General features: G+C 41.5%; 1 protein-coding gene across 15 annotated transcripts in view; it reads right to left on the bottom strand.

The window, feature by feature from the left end:
- Positions 1-4,281: 4,281 nt before the first annotated feature.
- ZNF462 (zinc finger protein 462) overlaps positions 4,282-26,701 on the bottom strand; it is a 104,014-nt gene continuing 81,594 nt past the window's right edge. For 14 of the 15 annotated variants that reach the window (XM_038401244.2, XM_038401254.2, XM_043515551.1 and 11 more), the window contains 6 exons: positions 25,325-25,592; positions 22,711-22,847; positions 17,334-17,557; positions 14,799-14,931; positions 8,950-9,064; positions 4,282-6,746 (listed from right to left, as the gene is read on the bottom strand). In XM_038401244.2, coding sequence (XP_038257172.1) covers positions 6,545-6,746; positions 8,950-9,064; positions 14,799-14,931; positions 17,334-17,557; positions 22,711-22,847; positions 25,325-25,592 — 1,079 coding nt within the window. In that variant the 3' untranslated portion in view covers positions 4,282-6,544. Of the gene's footprint in view, positions 6,747-8,949; positions 9,065-14,798; positions 14,932-17,333; positions 17,558-22,710; positions 22,848-25,324; positions 25,593-26,701 lie in introns of those variants that run through there. The other variant, XR_006281791.1, reaches the window with a different exon arrangement.

The raw sequence follows: 26,701 nt of genomic DNA, 5'->3' as shown, positions 1-26,701 counted from the left end.
AGATTCAGTGCAATTATATAATAGTGGTAGCAACAATGATTTGCATGGTCATACTCTAATCAGATAATGTCACACCCCTGTATACAAGGGGCAAGAGCAGGAAGCTGTAAGGACAGGGTAGGAAGCAATCCAGGGAAGGAGCTGTGAGGGCTGGGAGAGAAAAAGTCCAGAGCTGCTGGGTTGAGGGTCCCTGGACTGGAACCCAGTGTAGATGGGCCCAGGTTCCCCTGCCAACCACTGCTGGAGTGACACACTGACTAGGGAGAGCCCATTTGGGGACGGCTGGAAGCGGTCTAGTAGCAGACTTCTCCCTTCCGGTGTATCATCAAACTTTAATGTGACTTAACCGGAGGGCTGAGCCATAAAGAGGAAAGTGCTGCAGGTCCAGGCACATGAGAGGCTATGGAGTGAATGAGTGAGAGGAATGATGGACTAAGTAACCACAGGAAGGGGCATCAGAGAAAGTGGAAGAGATAATTCCCCAGATGGGTCACAGGGCAGCACTGCAGAGCAGTGAGCTGAGCAGATCTCTGTCACAGCACTTATATATATTTTATGAACACTATAGGAAAGACACAATGCAACTAAGTTATAGGAGGCTTTTTCCTTTAAGGGGAACAAAATAGCAAAATACTTCTAAAATGCAAAAAAGATGAGTATAATTTTTTTCTGTCCAGTTTCATCAAGGCCATGAGTTTAGGGAGATTTGAATTGGGGTTGGATAGTAAGAATATTCTGAATAATTAATGGTAAGAAAGAGACGTGTGTATTGGAAGGACTCTGAAACCTCATTCTCCAGGGCTTCAGTCAAACTAACTATTAGGGGAAAACGTCTCGCTGTGTGTGAACCCAAAGGCTCTTAAAAGAGCCTTTGTGGACTAGGATGATACTTTCATGGGGGACAGGTTATCCCACATGTGCCCACTGCAAGGTTTCTTGCATCTTGCAACTGGTGCTTGGCCCTTTTGGGAGAAAATGAGACCTGGGCTAAGTGGACTATGAGTCTGATAGAGCCTGACAAGTCCCATGTATTTCAGGAACAAAATAGTTCTATCAGAAAAAATAAATGTCATAATCAATGATTCTATGAAAAACTCACCCACATCCTGTTTTTTTAATCCAAATTTTCCATAACTTGGGCCTGGATTCCTCCATCTAGAAAAGGAGCAAACACCAGCTAAGCAAAAACAAAGAACATTGGGAAAACTTTGAATTTCAATTGATTTTGAGGCAAGTTGTTGAAACAGATATGGGGGGGGGGGGGAAGGGGGACAGATGGTGTGGTTCACCACAAAGCTAATCAAGAGGTTTTGTCCAAGATGAAATCAAGTGATTCAGCTCCCAATCCTCTCCTGTACAATCCTGTCACAACAAATCCATTCCCATTGAAACTAATTTGCAGATTTAAAAATATTCAATGTTACCCATCCACTAATGAAACAAACCTGCAGAGAAAATGTTCACGTTTAAAATTTGTTTAGAGATTATATGAAGAGAATGCCATCAGGTTTGATGTGCATTGTGTGTTGGTAAGAATACATCTGAATGGAGGCATGCTTGAAGTCATTGGGCTTAATGCAGGGGTAACTGGGTGAAAGTCTGTAATATACAGGATGTCAGGCTAGATGATCTAATAATCCCTTATAAATCTATGAATTAGCTGGCATGGCCTTACAGTAATTCACACTGCTCGAGCTGTTCCAGATTCTGATATTTGTATTTAAGTCTCTTATTCTTAGTTTCCACAAGGAAAGTAACAATCCCACATCTCCATCTCAGAAACACAAGAGTGAGATGTGGCCTGAACCGCCGCCTAAATCCAAACTCCAGGTTAATTCAAATAAGTGTACTTCCTTCCTTTCCTCCCAGGATAGTTACCTTGGATTATTCTGCTAAATCCACTTCCACTTTTCAGAAGATCTGCCTGCTTGAGTGAGTGTAGTTTGGGAAGACAAAAGTGAAAAGGCATCAAAAGATCAACCTTAGAGCAGTGATACTCAGACCTCAGTGGTTCAGGAGCCAAATTAGCAATTGACATTCCCCAAAGGAGCCACAGGAATGTGAATTCATTGTTTCATTTACTATAGTACTATATATTCAAATTTAAACAGTATGACAGGGAAATAAAATTCTCACAGCAAAATGACTAACCAAGTATTATTACTTTATCAACTACAATTGGTTCATAACATAGCAAAAGCATCCTGATTGGTTAATAACTTAGATTGGTTAATAATTAAATCACATAGTGTTTTAATATCACATGCTGCGAAGAGCCGCAGGATACACCTTACAGAGCCACTTGCAGCTCATGAGCCTCAGTTTGAGTATCACAGCACTGGAACATTGGGGCCTGTTGTCCAGAGCGCCGTGCAAGCCAACTTGTAATGGTGCTTGTTACAATGGGCGTGGCCAGTGATAACGTGACACGAAAACAAATGTGTTTGTAGAGAACCTAGATTTTATTAATGCTTTGTCTCTCGTTGGGCCAGGGACATTCCCTTGACACAACAGGCTTCAGCTGAACCTCTTGAAGTTCATTATTCTGACTGACTCTCCCTCAGCCACTTTCAGTTAGCCTGATGAACACAACTGGCAGAGAGAATAGCTCCTCCTCTTTCTCACCAGAAAGTGAAAGTGCTATGGCATCAGCCCACAGTGTTGAGTAAAAGTATTTCTGTGGCAGGGCCAACAGAGTTCAGTTTGTATTTAAATTTATCCAAATGACCACGTAGTATTCCTACCGGTTGTGGGATCCAGACGTTCCATTTTCCATGCCCAGGCTGAATGATGCGCACCTGTGGCTCTGGCTCTCCTTAAGTAAGGTTCCATGAAGACAGACAGTGAGTGACGGAACTTAAATGTATTAGGCCAGATGACCATCTCCCCTCACACTGGTGTACCTGTAACTCACTAGGATTTACAATGGTGCAAGACCAGTGAGAGCAGCACATGGAGTTCACGGATTGTAATTGTTAGGACAAAAAGAACCAAATCAAAGCAGTCAACTGGCAATAAGTTGACATAAAGGCTCAAATGCTTACACAGACTTCCTGAGGAGGCAAAAAGGGAACCAGTCCTCGAGAGCACAGCATGAGTGAACAGACCATCACAAAACATATGAGTTCTCAGAGGACTGACTGCTCTCCAGAAAACCAGTGAATTGCCCCCAAGTTAAGAAAGATGGAACTTGAACGTTCTCTCTGTACTTACAATTTCCTAAACTGCACTTTAATTCAATGTAAGCACTTGAACCAGTTGAACTTTGAGGCACGCTCTGCTCCCCAGTGCAAATACGGAACTCAGAGCAAAAGCTCAACGGGTCAGATTTTTCTCTCATTTCCAGCAGTATGAAGTCAATGGAGTTACGCTATTGTAACAGACCGGGAGCTTTATACCAGTGTAATACAAGACTAGAATTTGTCCCAGTTTCATACTACATTAGCAATGTAACTGCTGTTAGTATTATACAATTACTTTTACAAATTCAGGTTCACTTTGGGATGGAATAGATAAAGAGTTTACAGAATGTTGTAAATCAATAAAATATACAAATAAAAAGATGAGAAGTTTTCAAAAAGCATCTAGAAAGACAGTGACAGAAACCCTTAGACATATTGTTTTGTTTTCTATAGTTCAAGGGAATATGTATTTCAGCCCCCACATTATTTTGATTTGGGTGGTATAAATGCCTAAAGAGAAGGGTACATATAAGATGATGTAATTATCAGGGTTTTGGTGCTATTTATCAGCCCAATTCTGCTCCCAATGAATCAAAGGAACTTCTGGCATTATAGGAGGAGCTGACACACCGATACCCAAAAATGAACACTTGCCACAAATTTCCAATGCATTTAAATATCTGTGGTTGCCAAGGAAAAGATTCCAGATCAGTCTTCAGTCATTAACTCAAAGTCCTTTCCAGATTCTCAGCAGAAATACAAGAGTAAAAAAGCCAGCCAGTTTGCTGAAATCATATTTGCCCAAGGCAAAGTGCAAAATCAATTAAGCATCTGAGAGATCCTCAGATGTTGAAAGGGACAAATACTACAGTAATGGGGGCCATTAAAAGTACTTAAGATAGAACTATACACACACACACACACACACTTTTAAAAAGTCTTTATTCATTTTCATTGCCTTAAGAAAAACCAAAAAAAAAAACCAAAAAACCCCCAAAAAACCAAACCCATCAGTGCAACAATTTAGGATCTCCCTCCTCCTCCCCGTCAGTAAGCAGTAATTTAAAATCAGGAAATACTGAGTGCTGGAGGCGATGGGTTAGCATTTTGCTATTTATTTCCTTCTGTCAAACTCTGAAAAAGTCCTCTGTATAAATTAAACAATGAAAAAAAATGTTATTTTCAATTCTATGTCATCATTACAGTTAACAGAATTCATAATAATGCATCTAAAATGTGGTGTCCACAATATATCAGGTATACATTGGAAGGGGGTCGGGGGGGGAGAGAAAAAAAGAAATATATGACATTCTAGGCTTGTTAAAAGGATAATGGTCCCATATTTTTATTAACAGGTTAGCAAAACAAAATCCAATGGATTACAATATTTACATGTTATTTGAAAAATAAAGTAGTGATAAAAGCATGTCACAATCATTTATTTCATTTTTTTTTCTTTTTCGTTTTTGGTAACCATTACAAACACCCAATCCAGGTATGGAACTGTTTAAATACATTTGAAATGAGGCCAATTAAAAAAACAAATACAGACACAAAATGTGTATTTATACTTGTCCCTCTGCTGTGTTTTCCACATGATGCTCCCTCCCACCTCCAAAGAAACCCCTCAGAGGATGAATCCTTAAAAGCAAAAACACCATGCTTTTCAAGTAGCACTTATTCCACAAATGCAACATTTTTGCCATCAATTTTATGTGAAGCTTTGTGGGATGCTGTCTTCTCACTAGCTTCCTGTCTTTTCCCCTCCCTCCCAATACATCCCCCCAAAAACAAAAAAACAAACGAAGAGACACATGCATTTCTAAAACTAGGTTTCAGTCAAGTATTTTCTACTTTTTGGAAAGAAACTCTTTTTTGTTCATGGTCAGAACATACCATGGACCTGGATTCTGCACTCCTTACTCAGGCTAAACTCCCATAGACGTCAGTGGGCATTTCACCAAAGGGCGGGGGGAATTAAAGAGTGCAGGATCCTTCCCCGTGGGTGTAGATTCCTATTTATTCTATGCTGCTCCCCTCATGCTAAGGAGGAGGGAAAAATAGCAACTCCTGTCTTGACTCGAGTTAGATTCAAGCTCCATGTAGTATGTAACTATTTCACCTTCCCTTGCAAAAACACGTGTTATCAGAGACCCCCTCCCACCTCCCCACCGCACAAAAACAAAAAGAAAAAACCACACACCACATACAAAAAGGCAGCCAATCTTAACGAAAAGTTACTGGCGTGAGACTGATCAATGTTAATTTGACAAGCAACAGAATGGTTATGAGGACCTAAGTGGCTGGTCCACAAGCTGCATAGCTGTGCCGTAAGTTTGGTTCTTTAGTTTAAATTTTTAAAAAAAGTTAAACTTCTTTGTTATTTCCATATGTTTAAAAAAAATTTGTTCGCAAGAACAAGTCTCCTTTCCCCTTTTCCCCCCCACTGAAAAAGAAATAATTTTACATGAGAAACTTAATTGTGCTGTATTTGTAACACCTCAGGCAGATAGAAAACAAACATGTGGCAAACAAAACCGCACAATCAGTCACATGAATCTATCAAACCCTAAAATTATAGTTGAATACTAACAAACAGCTTACCTGGAATAAAGGATGACAATTCACAAACAGTTATCTAGGAATTAAAGTCTCTCTCTCTTTTTTTTTGTATTTTTTTTTACTAAAATAATTAAAAAATCACAGTATTTTAAGAAATAAAACCCACACTGGGATTTTAAGCACAATTTGTTTTCCTTTCTTTAAAACTTCTTTTTTTCTTCCTCCATTCACCACCTCAGCCAGCAGTCTCTACATTTAACCACAACGACAACAGGTAGTACTGACAAATGCAGAGATTTCCCTTGGTTAATTTTGAGGTACTAAGAAACAGGTGACTGTTTTATGCAAAGCAGTTTTTTTTTTAAATCCTTTCTTTTCTTTTCTAAAGCAGTTGCATTCAGTCTGGAAAAGTGTACTGTATTAAAACTAGAAAAACGCACTGAAATTTGTGCGTCAAAAAGTTGTCCCCCCTTCTTCCACGCTCACGACGCGTCTGTTCTCAAACAATCCAAGTCTCCATTGCAAAGCACATTGTGTAATGTAGGAACCTGGGAAGTTGCTTCGTTAGTCCAAGATGAATGTAACTTCCCATTGTCAAAATCCAGAAGAAAAGATGCAGTGATGTAATGGAGCCACTTATTCCATCATTTAAATAACTTTAATATACACACACTCACACAGGTACCAGTGCTTTGAAAATAGATCATTCAGTCCTAAAAGCAGCTTTGTTTCTTCCTTCAGCCCACCCCCCACCCCTTTCATCACTGTTCAAGTAGGTTAATTAAAATCACACCAAATGCTTATTCGTTTTTGGCCTCTGTGTTCTCTTGGAGAGATTTATCGGCAGCCACACCAAGGACTGCAGTTTCATTCTTGTGGGAAAAGTCCACCATTTCCTCACTGCTTTCCTTTTCTTCTGCTGATGGTACCTTAACATCCTCCTCTGCGTTCTCCTTCGGCTGTTCATCTTCCCTGGTCCCTCGCTTACTTTCATTCAGGGCCCTGAAATTTGAGCAACAAAAAGTGGAAAACTTTTCGATCAGACCCACAGAAAACAAGCCCTCCTTTACTTATTGCAGCAGGGAAAAACAGCTCGCTTCTCCTCTAATGACATTCACAGAGAATACAACTAGTCAAACATCCAGCATCTAATGATACACTTGCAACAGGACAAGTGACACAATGAAACACTAATTTCTGCGTATTCAGAGTTTGATATTTGGTACTTATTCATTATGGGCTGTTGAACATAAGGGGCAGAAACAATCCCAAATTTGATGTTTGACCCTTTCATTAGAGGTCACTGAAAGATCAACCCCCTTCCCCTTTTCCCTTGAACTCATAATCTGTATTAGAATTGGTCCCCAAGCGTGCTAGGTATGTGAGCGTGAAGACAGTCCTTCCCTGAAGAGTGAACAATCTAAAAAGGCTAATGGCTTTTCAACCACTGAAGAGCCTAATGAGCTGCAGTCTTTAAACTCGGTACACTCATCAGTACGATTATAAAGCCCCACTGCGCGAGGTGCTGTCAAACACAGTGTAAGCACTTTAGGGCAGAGACTCTGACTATCTAAACACACAAGATAAAGGGTAAGAAAACTGAAGTGTCTGTTATCCCCAAAAGTATGGTTATCATACGTCTGGGTTGTCCCCAGACACTATCTTTTTTTTGATCCTCCACCTTCTGTCTGGGCAGATTTTTCAAACAACAGGCAATGCCCGGGATTTTTGCAGAGCAGTCCTTGCAGCTCAGCAATAGCCCCGATTGGTCCATTTCCCTGCAGCCACAGCTGCTGGATCCCGCCCATCCCAGGCCCCCAGCCCTGGGGTGAAGGGGGGTGGGGGGTCCACATAAGGAGGTGCTGACTGATGGCTCTTGCTGCATCCTGGGCTTGTGCCAGCCACCCTATCAATACGACAGGGAGCGACACGGCCCCCCTGCCTCCAGTGAGTAACCCCTGCAAGCACTAGTGCACGCACTCCAGGTAGCCCTTCCAGCACCCCCAGATACCCCTCCCAGTACACCACACCCTCAGTATCCCCCAAATACCTCCTCCAGCACTCCCAGCTGTCCTCCCCTCTTCAGCTCCCTCCCCCTCCAGCAGTGACCTCTTTTTGGGACCCTGAAATACAGTAACCCTATCCAAAAGGTCGTCAGCCTAGCAATATACAAAAACGACATTAACGTGTCTTCCAAGTGACAGTAATGTTGCAAGAACCCTCCATTTTGGAGTACATAAGGAGCATTTAAGAGATTTCAGACAAAAATATTCTCAAAGGCAAGTGACTGTAGCAAACACCACAGCTGACTGCACCATCCACGTGCAACAGCGTGGACTGCTATTAATGAGTGCACAATATAAAATCATTTGCTAGTAACCTCACAATAGGACTTTTAGAGAGATGTCCTCTGCCTGAAGATTTCAAAACTTTAGTGCACATAATTTACCATAAGTTTAATATCAGTGTTCTAAGACAAAGACTAGAAAGGGAAACCAAAAGAGTGGAGCCCATGCGGAAAGTGCACAATGATTTGTAGGCATCTTCAATGCTGGCTTATGAGCTCGAAAATGGCAACAGTAGTGTCCAGCTTCATTAGACCAATGAAGTGGTGTTCGGATCAGGATGACTTTTAGCACTGAGATTCTGAGGTCCGGTTTAAGGCCAACCTGGTCCCATGATTCAAGTTTGGATTAGATAGCACTGTATTCCTGGAGCTGTTCACACAAGATTCTGGACCAAAATGGTGGAAGTTTCTGAAGATGAGCTGTACTTGTGAGACTTCTGCCATCTTGGGCCACATCTCAAAAAGAGGTTCCGTCCAACCTGGGATCTGATCCAGGCCTGAAGTTGCAAGGGAACACACTAACATCTGGGGTCTGGATCCAGCCCCCCCCAATAATGGGGGAATAGAGAGAGAGTTAGACTGAGGTTTTGGTTCTGATCCATTTTGAGTACCGTAGCCACCTTGGAATTCTGGGTTCACTAGATTCATAAATATTAAGCCCAGAAGGGACCATTATAATTGTCTAGTTTGACCTCCTTTATAACACAGACCAGAGAATTTCACACGACTCCTATGGTGACTTCCTCTAATTATTTGTTCACCTCCCTGTGTTTGCCTTTACTAGGCTTCGGGTGGGGAAGAACAAAAATCTACTGTTGCCTTCAGCTGTGATGAAAAGTAGTCTGTAAACAAACTTACATGCCATGTCTCAGTACGTGCCGTTCCCACTCAGAGCCCTCTGTAAATGACCTCCCACAAAACTCACATGGAAAACGCTTCTCAGGAGCGCCACTGTCAGAGAACATCATGGAATCTGAGAAAGAGTAAAAAAAATGTCATTCACAGATTCATCAATGTTATGGCCAGAAAGGGCAATTACGATAAGCTAGTGTGGCCTCATCTACTATCTTTCTGAAAGAGGAATCCTTTTGAAAAATCTGGCTCAAACTCTCAACACACTTTGCAGTTCGAGATTCCTGCTCCCCATCTTCAAAACGTCTCTGCAAACCAATGTGATGAAGTTTGCCACCCACAGGTACACCCCCTTTCTCCACATTTCCCAGTGGCTAGAGAACATGCATACCTCCCTCAGAGTTCAAAATCAATTTTATGAGGGAAGCTTAATGTGGAAACAGCTTGTAAGAAAGAAAATAAATACAAGTCTAAATACATTTTTCAGTCACAAAGCAAATTTTGGGCTATGCAGTCTCATTATAGTAGGCATCTGATCCCCAAATACGAGTCCCTCATGCCCATGTCTATAATATCTCATATGTAAAGCAGTACCTGATACCATTCTCCAGTGATATTTAACTGGATCGGTGTTTCCTCCCATCCTAATCTTTTACAAAAAATGTCACTGCCCTGATCTGCAGAAGTGCCAAGCACCTACAAGTTCAACTGAAGTCAGGGGAGGCTGTGGACACTCAGCACTTCTAAAAACCAAGCCCTTCGTGAATGGAGCCAGCTTTAACAAAAGATGAAACCTTCACTCACAAATTAAGAAGATCGCCACACAAGCCATTAAAAATAATTGCATAGACTATCTCAGTTGATTCTTTTCACTGGAAATGAGACAGCACCATCTGTTCAGAGCATTAATTCCTTAGCAGGGATTATCTTGAGCAAGAAATCAACAGAATGCCTTTCTGACTCCTCCCCAACTACATAATGAAAGCAAAGGGATTTTGCTTCGTTCCGTTTTGATCTCTGCTTGCCTGGTTTCCTCACTTTCAAATTTAGTCCATTCACGTTCAAGCTATGACTCAAAATTACCCACACACTCACTCCCATTCTCTGTATGCATGTTTTGTAGAGATGTGTGTTGCAATGAGTTTGTAACCTTCATCAGTTGTTTAAATTGTAGGGGGAATGTTCCTTTATACAGCTTTTATCCTTTTCCCCTTAAAGGAGAACTGGCTTCAGATATCGCAGGATGCAGCACTTCATTATATGACTAAGATCCATGGGGCCAGATACTCAGCTGATGTGAATCAGCATGGAGTCAATAGCACAAGGCCAGTTTACATCAGTTGAAGCTCTGCCCCTAAGCTTGGACATACACACTTATGTGTGTAGTACAAACTTATAAGCACCACTAGAACACCTCATCTCTGCACCAGGACTAGTCTATCACCTACTGAGAGTAAGAAGTTTTGGGGGCAAGAGCTGCTCTTATGTTCAAGAATACACCTACACCACAGCAGCCAATGGGAAATTTACTCTGGGTCCGTGCAGAGGAGGTGCAGACAACAGACCCTATTTTGTTCAAATGCATGAGGGGGATTTAGACTTGTAATTCCCATTAACATTAATGAGTGTTAGCCTAGGAACTCCTCCACCCTTTCTGAACAGACCATGTTCTCCTCTCCCACTCCCCATGACTTCCCGGTCAGTTTGGTTTTAAGGTTTGTGAATGTGGATGGCTCCCTGAATTACAAATCAAGCTGAAAGCACTAAGGTCATCTCAGATCTACCAAGCTGGGTAGATGCCATGGTTCCAAGGGGAAAAGGATATTTTGTACACACTCCAGACACCTGACTGCCTTTGATTGTGTGTTATTTTGTGGGCATACATGGCTTGTTTGCTAATGTATGAATCATTTCACAATCTGAGTTCTAAGAACAAAGGATAGACGTTCACAGAGGGAGACTGTGCGTCTAGGACACTGCTTCTAGCAAGGGGTGGCACGTAGCTGCTCTGTCTCAGAAGTATCCCAGGAAAGGAACATCATCCCTCCCCTCCCTTTTGTTGCTCCCAGGGGTTGTTAATTTTCTGCTGTCCTACACTAAGTTATTCCTTTCCCCCAGCCCCGCACACAACAGCTTATCTGTGCTGACATGTTGTACCCAGGCTCCCTCCATTCCCTGCCACCCTTCACCCATCTTCTCCAGGGAGCAATATGTGGTTGCACCGCTTTGCTTACTCCTGCATTCATGGATTCTGTGGTTCCAGTAGCCCACATAAAGGATGTGACAGGGATTCTTACTCCCCTATGCTGACTTGTAGGCCAAGTCACGAACCTAGCCCCTGGTGAGAATTCCCAACTGTACTGAAGTCATTGACCTGAGTGGGGCTGTGGTGTATTGAAACTCGGTTAAAATTAGTCACATCAATTTTTAGGGGATTTTCCCGGTCCGGTTTGCAGGATACGGGGCTTTATAGGGAAGCATGAGATTTGGGCCTAACAGCAGTCAGTCTACAGACAGCCAGGCTACAGTAAGATGGGGAGACTTGTGCCTCTTTGTTTTAAGGAGCAGCCTGCTTTCTCTCTCTCTGTTTTTGGGTTCTTGTGTGTAACTGTTCTTAATTCTAAGAAATAAAAATAGTGTTATACTACAAACTTCCAGCAAGAGCACTTACGTTTTTTTCCTAACTTTTCTCTGTGCATGTGTTGAACATAACAGGGAGCAAAATTTCATCCATGGTACTTACAGTTGAAAGAGGCCTGTTATGTAAAGTCCAGTCCCTGGCACAAGATGCAGGGTAAAATTTTCTTGTCCTAATGACATAGGAGACTAAGTCTCATTGAAAGTCAATGGAACTTGGACTTTTAAAGTGCCTAATGTTATTTTGAAAATGGGACAAAGGCACTTTTGAAAATTTTACCCACAGCGTCTCTACCAGAGAATGTATGTACTATGTCAGATATTACATGGATACTATTGCAGCTGATACTAGCTAAAAGGGAGAGAAGAGACATAATTTCCTAAAGAGTAATCAGCAGAGAATGGTAGGTAAATAAAATCCTCAAAAAAGTATGATTTTTCGACCCATTGTTTGATCAAACATGGATTATTTTTAACCACTCACAGATGGAGAGACCCAGCTGCAAGTGAAAATATATATAAAATGGTGAAATACTCTCCACATTATAACCACTGAATTTGGGAAATGTAGATATTTCTACTGTACCTGATGATTAAAACCCCAATCCAGATGGTTCTAATCTTGTATTTGCATAATAAAAAGCATCCAGAGATGTAAGTATCCTGAACACAAGTTAAAATAGAATGTTTACTGTGTTGGTCCACATAAGAAGGTAACAGGTCTGCTGCAGCTGCAAGTCAGGGGATCTGGTCCTCTCGCTAAACCAGTCAGTACAGGCTGATGCTTTCAGCACTGCAGCTCCTAGGTTCAAAACCCACTGTTGATCTGACAGGACTAATTACATGGACATTAACTTACACTTTTACCTGGGATGCTGCACCTTTACAGATGCCATATTTTTGAGTATTTGTGAAAAAGACATCCCTTCTGCTGATCTTTTAATTTCTCTAGGTCCACCATAAAAGATCTCATGGAAAAAAGATTCAATAACAGCTATGTAGTTTCTTATCCAACACTCCTCCCGCTCATTTAAGGCCATCCCTAGGGGTCCAGGCCTGAAGTGACCCGGGGGCAGGTAGGGACCCGGTGCCTCCCCAAACAGCCAGCCTGGCCTTGCTCACACTCTGCCCCCCACAGGGCCTAGCTTCGGTATCACCACTGGGCTCCAGGGGGCTGGGCTCCGCCACCTGCCTTCCCGGGGTTGGGGAGGCTGCGGCAGCACCAATGCTCTCTCCCCCAGCGCTCCAGGACTGGGGAGGCTTCAGTGGTGGCTCTCCCTCCTGGTGCGCTCTCCCTCGGGTGGAAGGGGCAGGGCTGGGGGTAGCCTCCCCCAGCCAGCAGTTCACCCGCAGCCCAGGCAGGGCCAGCTAATTGCACTGGCCTGCAGGGCCCCCCAAAGCATGGGGCCCGGAGCGGTCACCCTGATTCACCATCCCCTAGGGATGGCTCTGCCCTCATTAAAAAAAAGCTCTGTGTGAGTTATCACTGAGCACAAAAACTGTTAAAAAGCAATGTCCTAACTATGGACTGTGTCATGACACTAAAATAGCTAACATGCTGAGATTTCATTGGAAGGAAAGACAAAACCTAAACGCACATTCTGTTCTATACGTTGCCTGTGAGACAACAGCAACAAGTTTAAAATACTTCAAAGAGATGGATATTTTCCCTTCTGAAATAGTTTTTGAATGCAATTTTGAATTCTTATTAAGTTCATAAAAAAAAGTTTACAGCATTCCTTTAGTTGGATGTAGAGAGAAATTGGTAACCTGCCAGTCAGCAGCATGATAGAACATGGGAACTGGATGGCACAGGGAACTGGTAATGGGATTCACCTTTGAGAGTCACTAGTTCAAAATGACCCTGGTTAGCGGTGGCTGCCATATTATGTCTGGTTGATAGAAGTACGCAATATAGGGTGGGTTTTGAGACTACACAGAGTACTTCAGTCTTGGGGCTATCGGTTTGGCAAATTACATAAGCACTAAATCGACTTAGAAATATTAAAGGGAAAAGCCCAGTATTATGAATAGAAGATTTCTCTTTCATATTCCCTCCCCAACTAATGTTGGTTAAATTACCAGGATCAGCAGCTGCAGAAAAGAAGAATGCCATTCTCCTTCTGATGAGTACTTTATGAACAGAGTGTGCTACTGCACAGAACAGAGTAGGACTGCACAGAAGAGCTGGCCAAAAAATGGAAAATCACTTTCCAAGAAAAATTTCACATTTTTGGAAAAAATAATTGTCCCGAACTAGGATGAAACATCAAAACAGTGAGAATTTTCAGAGGAAGGGTTGAGAACAATTCCATCTTGGGAGAACTGATATGGAATTTTCTGACTGCCTGCCAAGAAGGCTCTTGCAAATTTCATTTGTGGAACTGATGAGAGTCTTCTAACTTGCCTGCCTGAGAGGCAGAGAGCTGGGACATTTGACTTCTCCTCCAGCTCTGGGAGCTAGAGCAGCAAAGAGATGGGCCACTCTAGCCCAGAGCTGGGGCAGAGAGAGAAGAGGCTGAGGGGGTTCAGCCTTGGCACCCCTTTTGGGAAAGGTTTTGTCAATTTCACTGGAAGAAAATGTGAAAAATGTCAGTTTTAAGTTGCCTAGCTCTTGTAATCTGAAATTGACAGATGATTCAGGCCCTGATTCAGCCACTCACTTCACCAAGTTCCCAGCTTGAAGCAAGTGAATTGTCTGACTGCAACCAATGGGAGTACTCACATCCTAAAAGTTAGGTGCATCCTTAAGTATGTTGCTGAACTGGGGTCTTAATAGGTAATGTGCTTCCAAGATGGAGCACTTTGTTATTCTTGCTTCACAGCTGCCAGCCAGTCTGAACCTAAAAAGGGGAGTCATGCATAGAGGAGGGGGAGGACAAAAAGCTAAAGAAGAGCAAGACAAGAGAATGATGATGGTCCAAAAATAAATTTCTCCACTAACTTTGGTATCACAAAGGATTAACATGGAACAGGAAGGTTGCATATGGGTTACTGACATACAAATGCTACAAAACAATTTACTGACATGTACAAAAGATCTCAGTTGCCTAGATGTGATCTGCTTTTTCTCTATATGCACCTTGTCTATTAGGCCTTTGCTGACATGTGTCCATGGTTCCTGAAAAATCTCTTGTTAAGTCAATGGCTCATCTTGTTCTATGGGCTATCAGAGACATTCCTATGCCCAGACTGGGAGAAAAGAAAGCAATACTGACCTCTCTCTTCAGTCTTGGGGCTCATCTCCTCTTCCTTTTCTTCCTCATCACTGCTGGAGCTCTCGGTTTTCCCTTTCATTTGTTCCAGCTGATCCAAGTTAACCCGTCCAACCAGCTCAAAATTACGACTCACCTTAAAAGAAACAATATAAACATTAATTAATATTCATGTCTATTTAAAAAAAAAAAACAAACCTCTATTTGCAGAGTAATGGCTGATGAGTAAAATTTGCCAGAGGCCATTTTACCAACACTCTGTCAAGTTAATACCCATTCCCTTGAAACACAATTAGACACTTCTCTAATTGTTTCGCTTAAGTTTTTTTATACAGCATTTCTCCACGCTTCACCTTGCAACCATCTTATCAGCTGAGGAATCTTCCTTGGTTTTTCTCTTATGTGCCGGTTTTAAACTTAATAAATAATAAATAATAATACAAGCACCACTATTAACCACCAAGCATTCTACAGTCTTCATCATTGCATGGGATTATTACTCTTACGTGGTATAATATTAATATAGCACCATGTTAATGCAACAGAATCCTTTATGAATGATTCATTCAGTTTAATGCATGGGAGATGGGTCCGTTAACTATACATGTCTGCTGTCCGAGTGAGTACATTTTCACTCATTAATAACAGATTAATTTTCATTACAAAGGATTGCTAAGTGCTTCACAAACTGATTTACAAACTATAAAGGGAACACTTCACCCAGCAGTCAAATTCCGCTAACCCTCAGGTGAAATGCGCCAGCTATTTAACAGCTCACAGCAATAGTATCTAACAGCTTAGGATGGGCAGTGAAGAACTCGTGTATCCAACTGAAATTGTGGACAAAGATTTACAACAGAGGAATAGAATACAATTACCCAAGATGAAATGTGACCAGGACACTGGGGCTAATAACTTTTTTGTGAACAGCGCCCTGGGATTTTTAATGACCACTAGTGGTCATGACTTTGGATTCAGACTGATCTCATAGAATCTCAGGGTGGGAAGGGACCTCAGGAGGTCATCTACTCCAACCCTCTGCTCAAAGCAGGACCAATCTGAAACAACAGCACCTCCTGTAGCACCAGCATTATGCCAAGGCTCTGATCCAGTACTGACTTAGAGAGAGAGGTAAATCCAGTACAACATTTCCTGCAGCACCTTGGATGAAGTAACAGCTTGGCACAGCTGTTTTCTGGGAGGGGAATTGGAATGAATTTAAAGCGCAAGTCACTTTACATCTGAGAAACTTTTACAAAGTGAAGTGTTTTCCCACAGGGAAATGACAATAAACACAATAGCATGACTAGCATCTACACCTAAGGAGCACTGCTTGATACAAGTACTGCGCATAAAATAGTCTGAAATAACTAGTTTTTAAAGAGTGTGAGAGAGCATTAACAAAGTAACTACTTGTGTTATTTCGGCTATGACTAGAGACAAGGAGAATACACCTCTGGTAAGAGCCAGGATGGGGTAAAATCTTCCCATAATGAAGCACCCAATCAAAGGCATAGTGAATCCTGGCCCAGCACCCAGGCTGTGATCAGTGGGGGAAATGGGAGAGCTAAAAATTGTATATTGCGGAGGAGTAGAAAGATTCTAAAGCAGCAGTAAAGAGAAGGGGAGAGAAGCATGCCAATTATTAACAAGCTGACATAAGGAAAATAAATGCATTGCAGTTCACAGAGATAGTTTTTAAAATGCAGTGGAATAACTTTTAGGGCAAAACAGATTCTGCTGACACTTTTGGCGCTCATTTTGTCAACAACATTTTTGGTTTGTTTAGCAAAAGTAGTGAGAGTAAATTTCCAGCATGGGGATTTAACTGTTTAGCTCCTGTTAACAAGAGTTAAGTGGTTATTTCCCTACAAAGTCTGACAAAAAATATGTATTCCTAAAATTCTGAGCTGAAGCAATGCAAAGCCTCTATTCTGGAGAGGATCATCCCTCACAAGAACATCTTGAGTTAGAATTAAAGGGCCTGATCCGAAGACAACCGATATTACTGGACATAGACTTAATGACTTCAATGGGTTTGAGTCACACCCATAGTCAGGTAATTCTAAAAATTAATATTGCTAAAGCACCAGTAACTTAGCATGATGTACACATGGTGTATTTTTTATGTATCTTTTCCTTAAGTGTAAACTAAAATGTATCACACGGTTATTAAAATATGCACTGCACGCCAAGTTGTTGATGTTATTTATTGCCAGAACAATCTCAACTTTTGAAATCTCCCAACTTTTATGGGACTGGATCACACTGCCTTAATCGTTGCTTCATAACTATTAAAAAAAGGTACATTCTCTACATACACATTAAGGTATCTGAATGGCTCAGGACCAGTACCCAAAATTCAGGAAAAAGCCCTGCAAACAAACAAGATTTTGGAAAATAGGAATTTCACAAAAAAATTATTCCATCCTGATGGTCATTTCCAAATCTTGAATCACTTACCTTTGCTAAAAGCCAAGTCAACTTACCACTTGCAATGTGTACATAGTCCCAGAGAAAATCCTGCTAAGAACTTACTTTATGCTCATCTCGAAGATGAGTGTCCAGCTCCTCCGTGTGTTTGGTCTCATAGTAGCAGAGTTGGCATTTGTAAGGTTTCAGTTCATTGTGCTTCTCTATGTGCTGCTGTAAGCTCTCATCACTGGAGCAGGTGAAGGTACACTTATCACAGCGGAAAACTACTCCTTGCAAGTATTTTGACAGTTTGGATCGGCAGACTTCAATGGGAACAACTCGCTCTTCTGTTGGGATAAATGTGATGAGAAGAGCATTTTCATTTTAAAAGTGTCAGCACTGTATCCACAGCCTTCTCCCTCTTCCCCTCCCCCTGAGAAACAAGATTTGCTATGTTTGTATACAATCCATTTACCAGCAAGTAGTTTGCAACTGTTTTCTTGAGGGTGGGATAAGATTGGGGGGGGGGAGAGGAGGAGGAGCTAAATTGGACTGACACTAAGAAATGCAACTACATTCCCTCCACAAAGGTAGGGTCAATTCTCTTCAAGGCAGTGATTGCATAGGTCATCCTGAAAACTATCACTAATTAGGTAGGAGAAAGGGAAGGAAGAGAGGGAAGGGGTGCAGCCAGGAGTCAGGGCTGCAGAGTCTGGGAGTTGGTGGGTAGGACCCAGTTGACGGGATGGTGGGTCTTTCTGATGATGGCTGAGCTGAGCATAGCAAGGGAAGAGCCTTTAAATATTACTATGGTACTCTAGTCACAGATCAAGACTCCACTGCACTAGATGTTGTACAGATTAGCTTTTAAATATTGTGACAGTAAAACTAGAGATTAACGCCCATTTCATTTCTCACCCAGGTGCTTAATTCTACCAATTCAGTTTTTCATGCCAACCTGCCCAATGTGTTAATATACATTTCAGGTTTAGTTTAAATATATAGTGAAAAATTATTCTATTGAATTTTAATATTACTCACACACAGACAGGTATATATATTGTATATAACACACACACACACACACACACTCATGTAACAGCATAACCAACAAGAAGTTTTCCATGTTTCCACTGAGCTAGAATCCTACAATTTGGTTCCTTCATCCACTATTGGCCACTGAGTATTGTGTGCACACAGGAGAAATCCCCCATTCAGTATAGGGTCACCAAAAGGTCATCATTTCTTAACTGCCCTTTTGAACTAGGGCACAGGAATTTAAGACTGTTATTCCTTAAGCACTGCAGGTTAAGAGGCAGTTCAATGTTTGTAACATAGTGAATCACTAACAATTGTTTTATAGAAGTAGGCCCAATTCTCAGCTGATGTAAACTAGTGTAGCTCTGTAAATTTCAATGGAGCTCTGCCACACAAGAGGTGGATCCAGACCAATGTATCAGTTTCTTTGGTAAAGTGGAAACATGGGGTCTCTTGCCTCCCATTTGGAGAAATTAAAGTAATCCTGGTTTCTAGTAATTTATTGTATATGTAGAATTCCTAGACACCCCCCTCCCACACATACAGGAGTGATATGCATATAATAAATGCATTTATCATGCCTCTCTCACCATTTCACGTACCCTCTCTGACCATTAATCTATTTTTCAAATATTTAAATATTCCAAACCCCTCAGCTCCTTCAAGCATCTATTTATTAATCAAAAACAAACAAACAAACAAAAAATCAACCTGATTTTGAAATATTTCCTTCTCCTCACACCACTCTAAAAAGTGGAATTTTCCCCAAAACTATTCTTGCTAAAGGCTCAGAACAAGTAAGATTTGCTCCTGCACCAGTGACAGTTGTTCCACCTGTAAAAATGTCAAGGCCCTTCAGGGGAAGAAAACAACGGTGGTGGTGGGGAGGCTACAAGATAACAGGATTTAAAGTTGTGACCATTTGGGGGCATAGGAAAGCTATTTTTGAAGGCTCCCTCCGAGTTCTGTGCATTTGGACTTGTGGAACCAAGGCACCTGGCTTTAAAGCTGCTTTCAGCACTGGAAAATTATCAGAGCCTTTCGTCATATGCTGGATAGGAAAGCACATCAGAGAATGGCCAGTAAAATATAACTGCATCATCTGGGCTAAATTAAAGGCTAATGGCTGAGCTGGGCACAGATCTGGAGTTCTCCGGTTCCAGTTATAGAACTTCCAAGGACTCTCCAAATCGGACTGCCATGAAGCCCAAGAGTGACTCAGAAGTCTCCTCACCACTGTGTGCCTGCAATGCAGGCTCTAGTCCTATCAATTCCTTCCCCCTTCAGACTAGGAAAGGGCACAGAATCACTGCTCCTCTGTGCCTATAAAAGGGAAGTTAAACCACACTGATGATGTGTAACTGATTGAACTGAGTAGGTGACACATGGCAGAAGGCTCTCAGGGGCAGACTAACAACATCCTGTGCCCATAACTTTTAATGGGAAACATACTCCTTGCTTAAACTTCTCTAACAAACCATTCGATGCTCTGGCTCATAATGGCTTTCACCGCAGTTAATGGGTGGTGATAGAAGTTGAGCCATTCACTGGGCTAAAGAGAAGGTGATGTGCTGTCAAGTGTCAGCTACATCCTGTGAAATCAGGGACCTTTCATTCCAGTTGGGGCCTCTGGACATCATCTCAACAGAAACAATATTTACAGAGCGTTTTCATCCTTCAGTGCCATATGGCAAAGAAACGAACATCACAGTGAGAGCTAGCCAGTACAAGGTTGTATACCTGTAACTAGTTATCCACTGGGGAGGGATAAGGGGCACCAATCAGCATACTGGACTAGATCCTCAGCTGGTGTAAATTAGCATACCTCCACTGTTTTTATGCACAGCATCCATTACTCACCCTCAACCCCCTGCAAAATTAGTGCTTGGACAGACAGCCTGATACCAAGCCCTCTTTGTGTCTCTGGAATGGCTTCAGAACAGACTGCACCACGGCAGCTACCCCATGCCTCACTCCTGTCCAGAAAGGCTTAGCTTTCAAGATGCAAAGATATTTCAGTGCCCATGCACATTAGCCCCTCGACCGCTCTACTGAGGCTGCCATAATTAGTGTCAAACACTATGGTGAGGTTTTGATCTGTCATATGTTCATCAGGAAGGAGGACTTGGATGGACGATTCAGGCATTGACCTGGCTGTCCTTTAGCATTTGAGTGCTATCTGTATGAAAGAATGGCTCTTCGTAGGTCCTTGAAAGCGGACATCATCTGACTCTTCCCAGGCCCAAGTCTCATTTACACTAAGGCTTCTTTACACTGCCTGAATGGTGTAAAAGGGAATTTCTGTAGGATTCACTGCAACAACGTTCACAAAGGCTATTTACAATGAAGCTTTGCCTAAGGAGGATGGGGGGCAGGGAGAGAGGAAAAGAACTTGGTTAAGAACTTTTTCCCTTTTTTGGAGGGGTCTTTTAGTAGTGCTGACTATCAAGTTCATTTATTTGGTCTGTGTTTTCAGGTTTTTATTTTGTATATATTTTATTTGTATTTTATTATGTATGTCTAGAGATCTAAGACAGGAGCAGTGTATAAATTGGATAAAATTAAAAGATGAACAAACGTCTCTTTTCACAGGGCCAGATTAGAGCTGAGATGAAAAATGCTCTATCTTATAGAGCTTGTTGGAAAATGGAACAGAAGCGCAGCTCAGCAAGGAGCGCAAATGTGCTAACGCGCACACACGGTCCCATCTAGCAAATGGTCTGGTCTCTATTATTTACAACCACCAATAACTCTTAGGGGACTGTTCTGGCAGCTGGGCAGAGAGATGCTTCACAGCTGCCACTTGGGCAGCTCTGCTCTACCTGAAGACTCACCAAGACAGAGGTTCAAGGCTGCTCTGCATGGCTGGAGCATTGCAAAGTCGCTGCAGTGGTGCCAAGGAACTGACCCACAGTTTCACAGAAGAGTCATCTGCCTGCTTCCTTGGGGTGTTGTGAGGATCAACTCATTAATGTCTCCACAGTACTTTGAACACGTAAAGTGCTACCAAAAGTTATTGAACATTTGCAGTTTTCCTCAAAAATCTTGCATTAGTGGAAGTTTTCCAACCAGGTCTAGCGCACTGCAACCCATTGTCTTATCTACATTTGTTTATTCCCACTTTAAAAGTTGTGTCTAATCGCACGGTCCAGATACAAACACAGGACAGAGAACATCATCACTAGGGCTCCTATGTGCAGTAACACAAGTAACGATGAAAACAACAACTCCTCGCACAAACTATACCTAGTGAACTCTTCTGACTCAATCAATACCCCAGAAGTGCTGATAAACACATTCCTCAGTGATGCTTCTATTAGCCCAAATACACCCTAACCCACCTTCTCAAAAGCCATTGAAGACGGATCCTGCAGATCAACAGACTTGAGCTGTCTAGTGCTAGAATACCCCTGGAGGATGATCTCAGCACTGAGTGCCATTGCCTGCTAAGCTTTTACACTCACTGAGCTGGCTCTATGATATGCCTTTTGAGTCCTAGAAAGGTCTGTATGATCTTCCCAGATGCCCCTTCAATACAGACTTTCCAACAGCTGGAAGTACCTATCAATGCTATCTACTTCATTGTTTGGAGCCTTTCTAAACCTGAAGCAGCACAGAATATAGTGAAGTATATTGTGTGACAATGCTGCCAAACAAGAAGAACCTCCTCCAGGAAAAGATGGCATTTGAAACACACGTTTGGTCAGCATCAATATCGTACTGTGAGATTCTGCTTAACCTGCAAGTAGGCAGGGTGCCAGCACAACACATGGGTTTGGATTTAGGCAGCCAACAGACCATCTGTAAGCATCAAGTGCGATAACTGTCGGCAGGAATCCCAGCCCAGAGTGTCCAAACAGCTGTCTCTTCTGAACTTTCAAGCCTGTGGTTAATAGAGAAGGATAATCTCTAAATCAGCTCTTAATTGTTTTAAAAAGTTTTAGCCATTTTTGCTCCTAAGAATAGTTGATGCAGATGTGGTGAAGAAAGATATTTTAAGTCCTCATGGGATCCTCTGAGGTGTCCACGGTAGGGGATGGTGCAGATGGAATAGAGCCATCCTTTAACAATATATATGGAACAGAGATTATTAGATAATGGGCTCATTAGAAATATATGTATATGGTAAACACGTTTCTGAGTCAGAAGGATGCTATTCTGCCCCACAGAGTGATAGGAGAAGCATAACATGCTCTAAACAGGTGTCAAATGATTGTAAACATTTCTGGCAGAAATTCTAAACAGCAATTTCAAATCTGCCTCTATCCACTTTGGTCTAATTCTTTGTACTTCATAGAAAAGAAACAAAATGCATTACTAAAAATACGTGCAAGAGCTTCTGGGCTACTCAACACTTTAATGCTCACATTCAGATGAAAACTTCATTTCATGGGCCTGAAATAAACAGGTACTGTTCAAGGTTTTCTTTGTCAGACACAAATACTATAAGGGATGTCTTTACCTCTGTGCAGGACTATATGGTCAATCATGTTACGTTTGTATTTGGTGTGGTACAGGCAAAGAGGACAGCGAAGGTCTTTGGGTCCTTCCTCAGGAACTGCTGAATGCCCAGCTTCCACATGCATAGTAAAAGCAGATCTATAAAGTAAGGAGAAGCAGAAGAGATAAAAATCAGTATTTCATAGGTCTACACACTTCAGGTGCCACAGCTCTATCACTGAAGTGTTATTTAAAGTGCTACAGATGCCACTTACTCCTGTCTGTATAAAGCCACGATACTTCAGTGGGACTCCTCATACAAGTAACACATGTGCATATGTATTTGAAGGATTTACTCTTACATAGCCATCATGCAAAAAGAAAAGGAGTACTTGTGGCACCTTAGAGACTAACAAATTTATTAGAGCATAAGCTTTCGTGAGCTACAGCTCACTTCATCGGATGCATTTGGTGGAAAAAACAGAGGAGAGATCTCTCCTCTGTTTTTTCCACCAAATGCATCCGATGAAGTGAGCTGTAGCTCACGAAAGCTTATGCTCTAATAAATTTGTTAGTCTCTAAGGTGCCACAAGTACTCCTTTTCTTTTTGCGAATGCAGACTAACACGGCTGCTACTCTGAAAAAAAATAGCCATCACGTACTCTGACAAAATATTCTATTACAGTGGTTGCACTGGTCATGCCGCTATAGTTAATGCAGCAAAAGAATTTCCATTCCACATGCTCAAAAGAGGTCTTTGGGCTGAAAACTTCCATGCTTGGTCTCTGCCAAAGGTGAAACATGTTTGGAAAGTTTGAGCAAAATTCCTTCAACTGTTCTGGAGTCACAAGGCTGAAGATAAATGTCTTTCTGACAGCAGAAACATTCTCGCCACCTTTCTTTTGTGGGTCTAACTCAAAAACAGCTGAAACTCTATGTTCCAGATCTGGTATATAAATAGACTTTAGTTAGCTCTAAACGTTTTGCAGCCAGTTATACTACTAGCTGCACATGCAGAAGACAGATACACTGCACACTCATACCTAAGAAGTTAACTATGTACCTATCTGGCTATAAGGCCAGCTGTGGAGGAGGCGTTTGTAAACTTGAGTGGTTCAATAATTTTGGATTAAGGAGTGGTGGAGTCTGTAAATGCAGCAAGCTGCTTAACTCTTCATTAAGGAATTTACAGTCCCTGTTGGCTTGATAGCAAGGAAATGATGAACTCTACTGGCTTTGGGCTTGATCCAGTGGCCATTGAAGTCAATAGGAGTCTTTTCATTGACTTCAATGGGTGTTCTTCTGTGTTTCACTCTCCATAATTAATAGAGGACAGGACTTTTCTACATTCCTGAGAGGAAAGACCTAATCCCCAAATGCTTGAGAAACACTGCATTAAGGAACGCAAACCTCCATGTCACAAGTGTCAACATATTTAATGGTAGGTTTCAGAGTAGCAGCCGTGTTAGTCTGTATTCGCAAAAAGAAAAGGAGTACTTGTGGCACCTTAGAGACTAACAAATTTATTAGAGCATAAGCTTTCGTGAGCTACAGCTCACTTCATCGGATGCATTTGGTGGAAAAAACAGAGTCCTCTGTTTTTTCCACCAAATGCATCCGATGAAGTGAGCTGTAGCTCACGAAAGCTTATGCTCTAATAAATTTGTTAGTCTCTAAGGTGCCACAAGTACTCCTTTTCTTTTAACATATTTAATGTCAGGTTTCAGAGTAGCAGCCGGGTTAGTCTGTATTCGCAAAAAGAAAACGAGTACTTGTGGCACCTTAGAGACTAACAAATTTATTAGAGCATAAGCTTTCGTGAGCTACAGCATCCGATAAAGTGAGCTGTAGCTCACGAAAGCTTATGCTCTAATAAATTTGTTAGTCTCTAAGGTGCCACAAGTACTCTTTTTCTTTTTGCGAACATATTTAATGTTGATTTAAGAGAGTTTTGTTATGTCCATTGTTATTGGTTGGAGAAAGGAGCAATAAATAAATAAATAAATAAATAAAATAATAATAAGCGATGAAAAACTGGAACTGGAAATATATGGAAATAACTGAGTTTTTATTTTGGGGTGTTTAACTGATTTGATGAAATATTCAAATATACTGTCACACACTTTTGGGTATGTGTTTCACTTCTGCCATCTGAACTAGATGGAGAAAAAGGGAGGAAATTATAAAGTTACATGGTAAAGATACCTTTAGACAGGCAGTGTTGGAACTCTGCTACTTCACTAGAACATCTGCCTTCCTTACTTCTCATGCTAGCTTCTAACGCCCTCCAACAACACACACAGGAATTTTCAGAAGGGATGTAAACCCTCATGCTTCAAGGCATAAACCAGCTTCTAACCACAGATGATCAGGAAGAATCATTCTCTGTTACTATTCTGTAACAACCTATTACAGGGATTTCTTGCACCTTCCCTCTGCAGCAGGTAGTAGTGAATGCCGTCAGACAGGAAACTGGGTTAGATTAACCCTGTCGTGATCTGGAAGGGCAGTTCTTATGTATTTCTCCCTAATCGTCCATTCCTATGTTTCTCTTCAGCTCCAGTCAGTCATCTCAGGAACTAGTGTTTTAAAGTGTTAGAAGTGATTTCAGTTTATCTATTTTGTACAATACGTACTTAAAGCCTGTATAAAAGGAACAATCTTTGCACTTGAAGAGCTTCTTCCCTCCATGTTTGTCACGGTAGTGACGCCGAATGCTCTGAATGTAACCCGAGGAGAATTCACAAAATTCACAGTTTAGGGTGGCTTCAGTTTTCTGTTCAGCTCCTGCAGCCGCCCCAGAGATTGGGAGGGGGCTAGTGTTGTTGTTGTTCCTGGCCAGAGCTGCTGACTGGTAGTGGTTCAGCTGCTGCTGAACGTCAGGAGGTTCGGAGTATGAAGAATCTGGGGAGAAAGTGAAGGGGAAGTTATAGCAGCTGGTCAGAGAATCTGAGGTTTTAAGGACCTGATCCAAGTCCCGTTTACTGGGATTGGAGTTGGATCAAGCCCTAAAGCATGGAAATCTCAGACACTTCTTTCAGAAGCAGTGTGGAGGGAAGAATGGTACTTGTTCATCTCTATAATCTCAACCCTAGTTTATATTTCACAGTTAAAGGCTGTTGACTGAAATTATCATTTTTAAGCTATCAAGTGAGAGGCTTCAAAAGAGAGCCAGTATAAAAAGGAGCCTAGTTTCAAGACATCTGTAAACTGTGAAATAGAGGCAGGTTAATATACTGTGAGCATTCTTCTATACATGATGCGTAATCCAAAACATATTTTCAGATGGGGTGAACTGGTGCATTCCCATTGATTTATGCTAATTTACACCAGCTGAGGATCTAGCCCCTGATGTTTACAAGTAACCTTTTTTTTTTTTTTTTAAAGCATTTACAGTTTTTTCCCCTGAAATTCGTGGAATTATTGGAGAAACCCGTTAGCAAAGCCAGCTAAAACAAAATGTTCCAGTATGGAGCATTCACTATAATATCTAACTATTCACATCCTAACATTTGAAATGATTTTAATTTTAACATATAAAAATCAGATATATTCTCCTGTGGCTGATGTTTAAAAGTGAGACAATATTAAAAAAAGAGTATTTAATCCTAAATCCCATTAAAAAGAGATTTTCAATCAGGTTTCTTTGAAAGATATTTTTGAAATTTGGCTACAGTGACAAAAACATCGACTTCATACAGACAAGTCTCAAGGAGTCCAAGAGAATTTTAAATGCCATTAAAATATCATGACAGAGAAATGTGATTGATTGGAGGAGGAGAGGAAGGAGAAGAGGAGGGAAAAAATCTCAGAACACAAACTGAAAACCAGTATTCCTTCCTCCCAACATAAAAAAAAAGAGGTCTTGAACCTTTCCCAATACACTGTTTTGAATGTGGAGGTTAGGAATTCATCAGCTTTGTCCTATATAACCGACAGCTGCCCATGAATGGCACGAATGAAGGCAGATGAATACAGCACAGATGAATTTCAGTGTAACTTTCCTGAAAAGA

This window comes from Dermochelys coriacea, chromosome 5 (assembly GCF_009764565.3).
Source record: "Dermochelys coriacea isolate rDerCor1 chromosome 5, rDerCor1.pri.v4, whole genome shotgun sequence".
Lineage (NCBI taxonomy): Eukaryota > Metazoa > Chordata > Testudines > Dermochelyidae > Dermochelys > Dermochelys coriacea.
The sequence above is the reverse complement of the archived record's forward strand: the minus strand, read 5'-3'. Positions and strand labels throughout refer to the sequence as shown.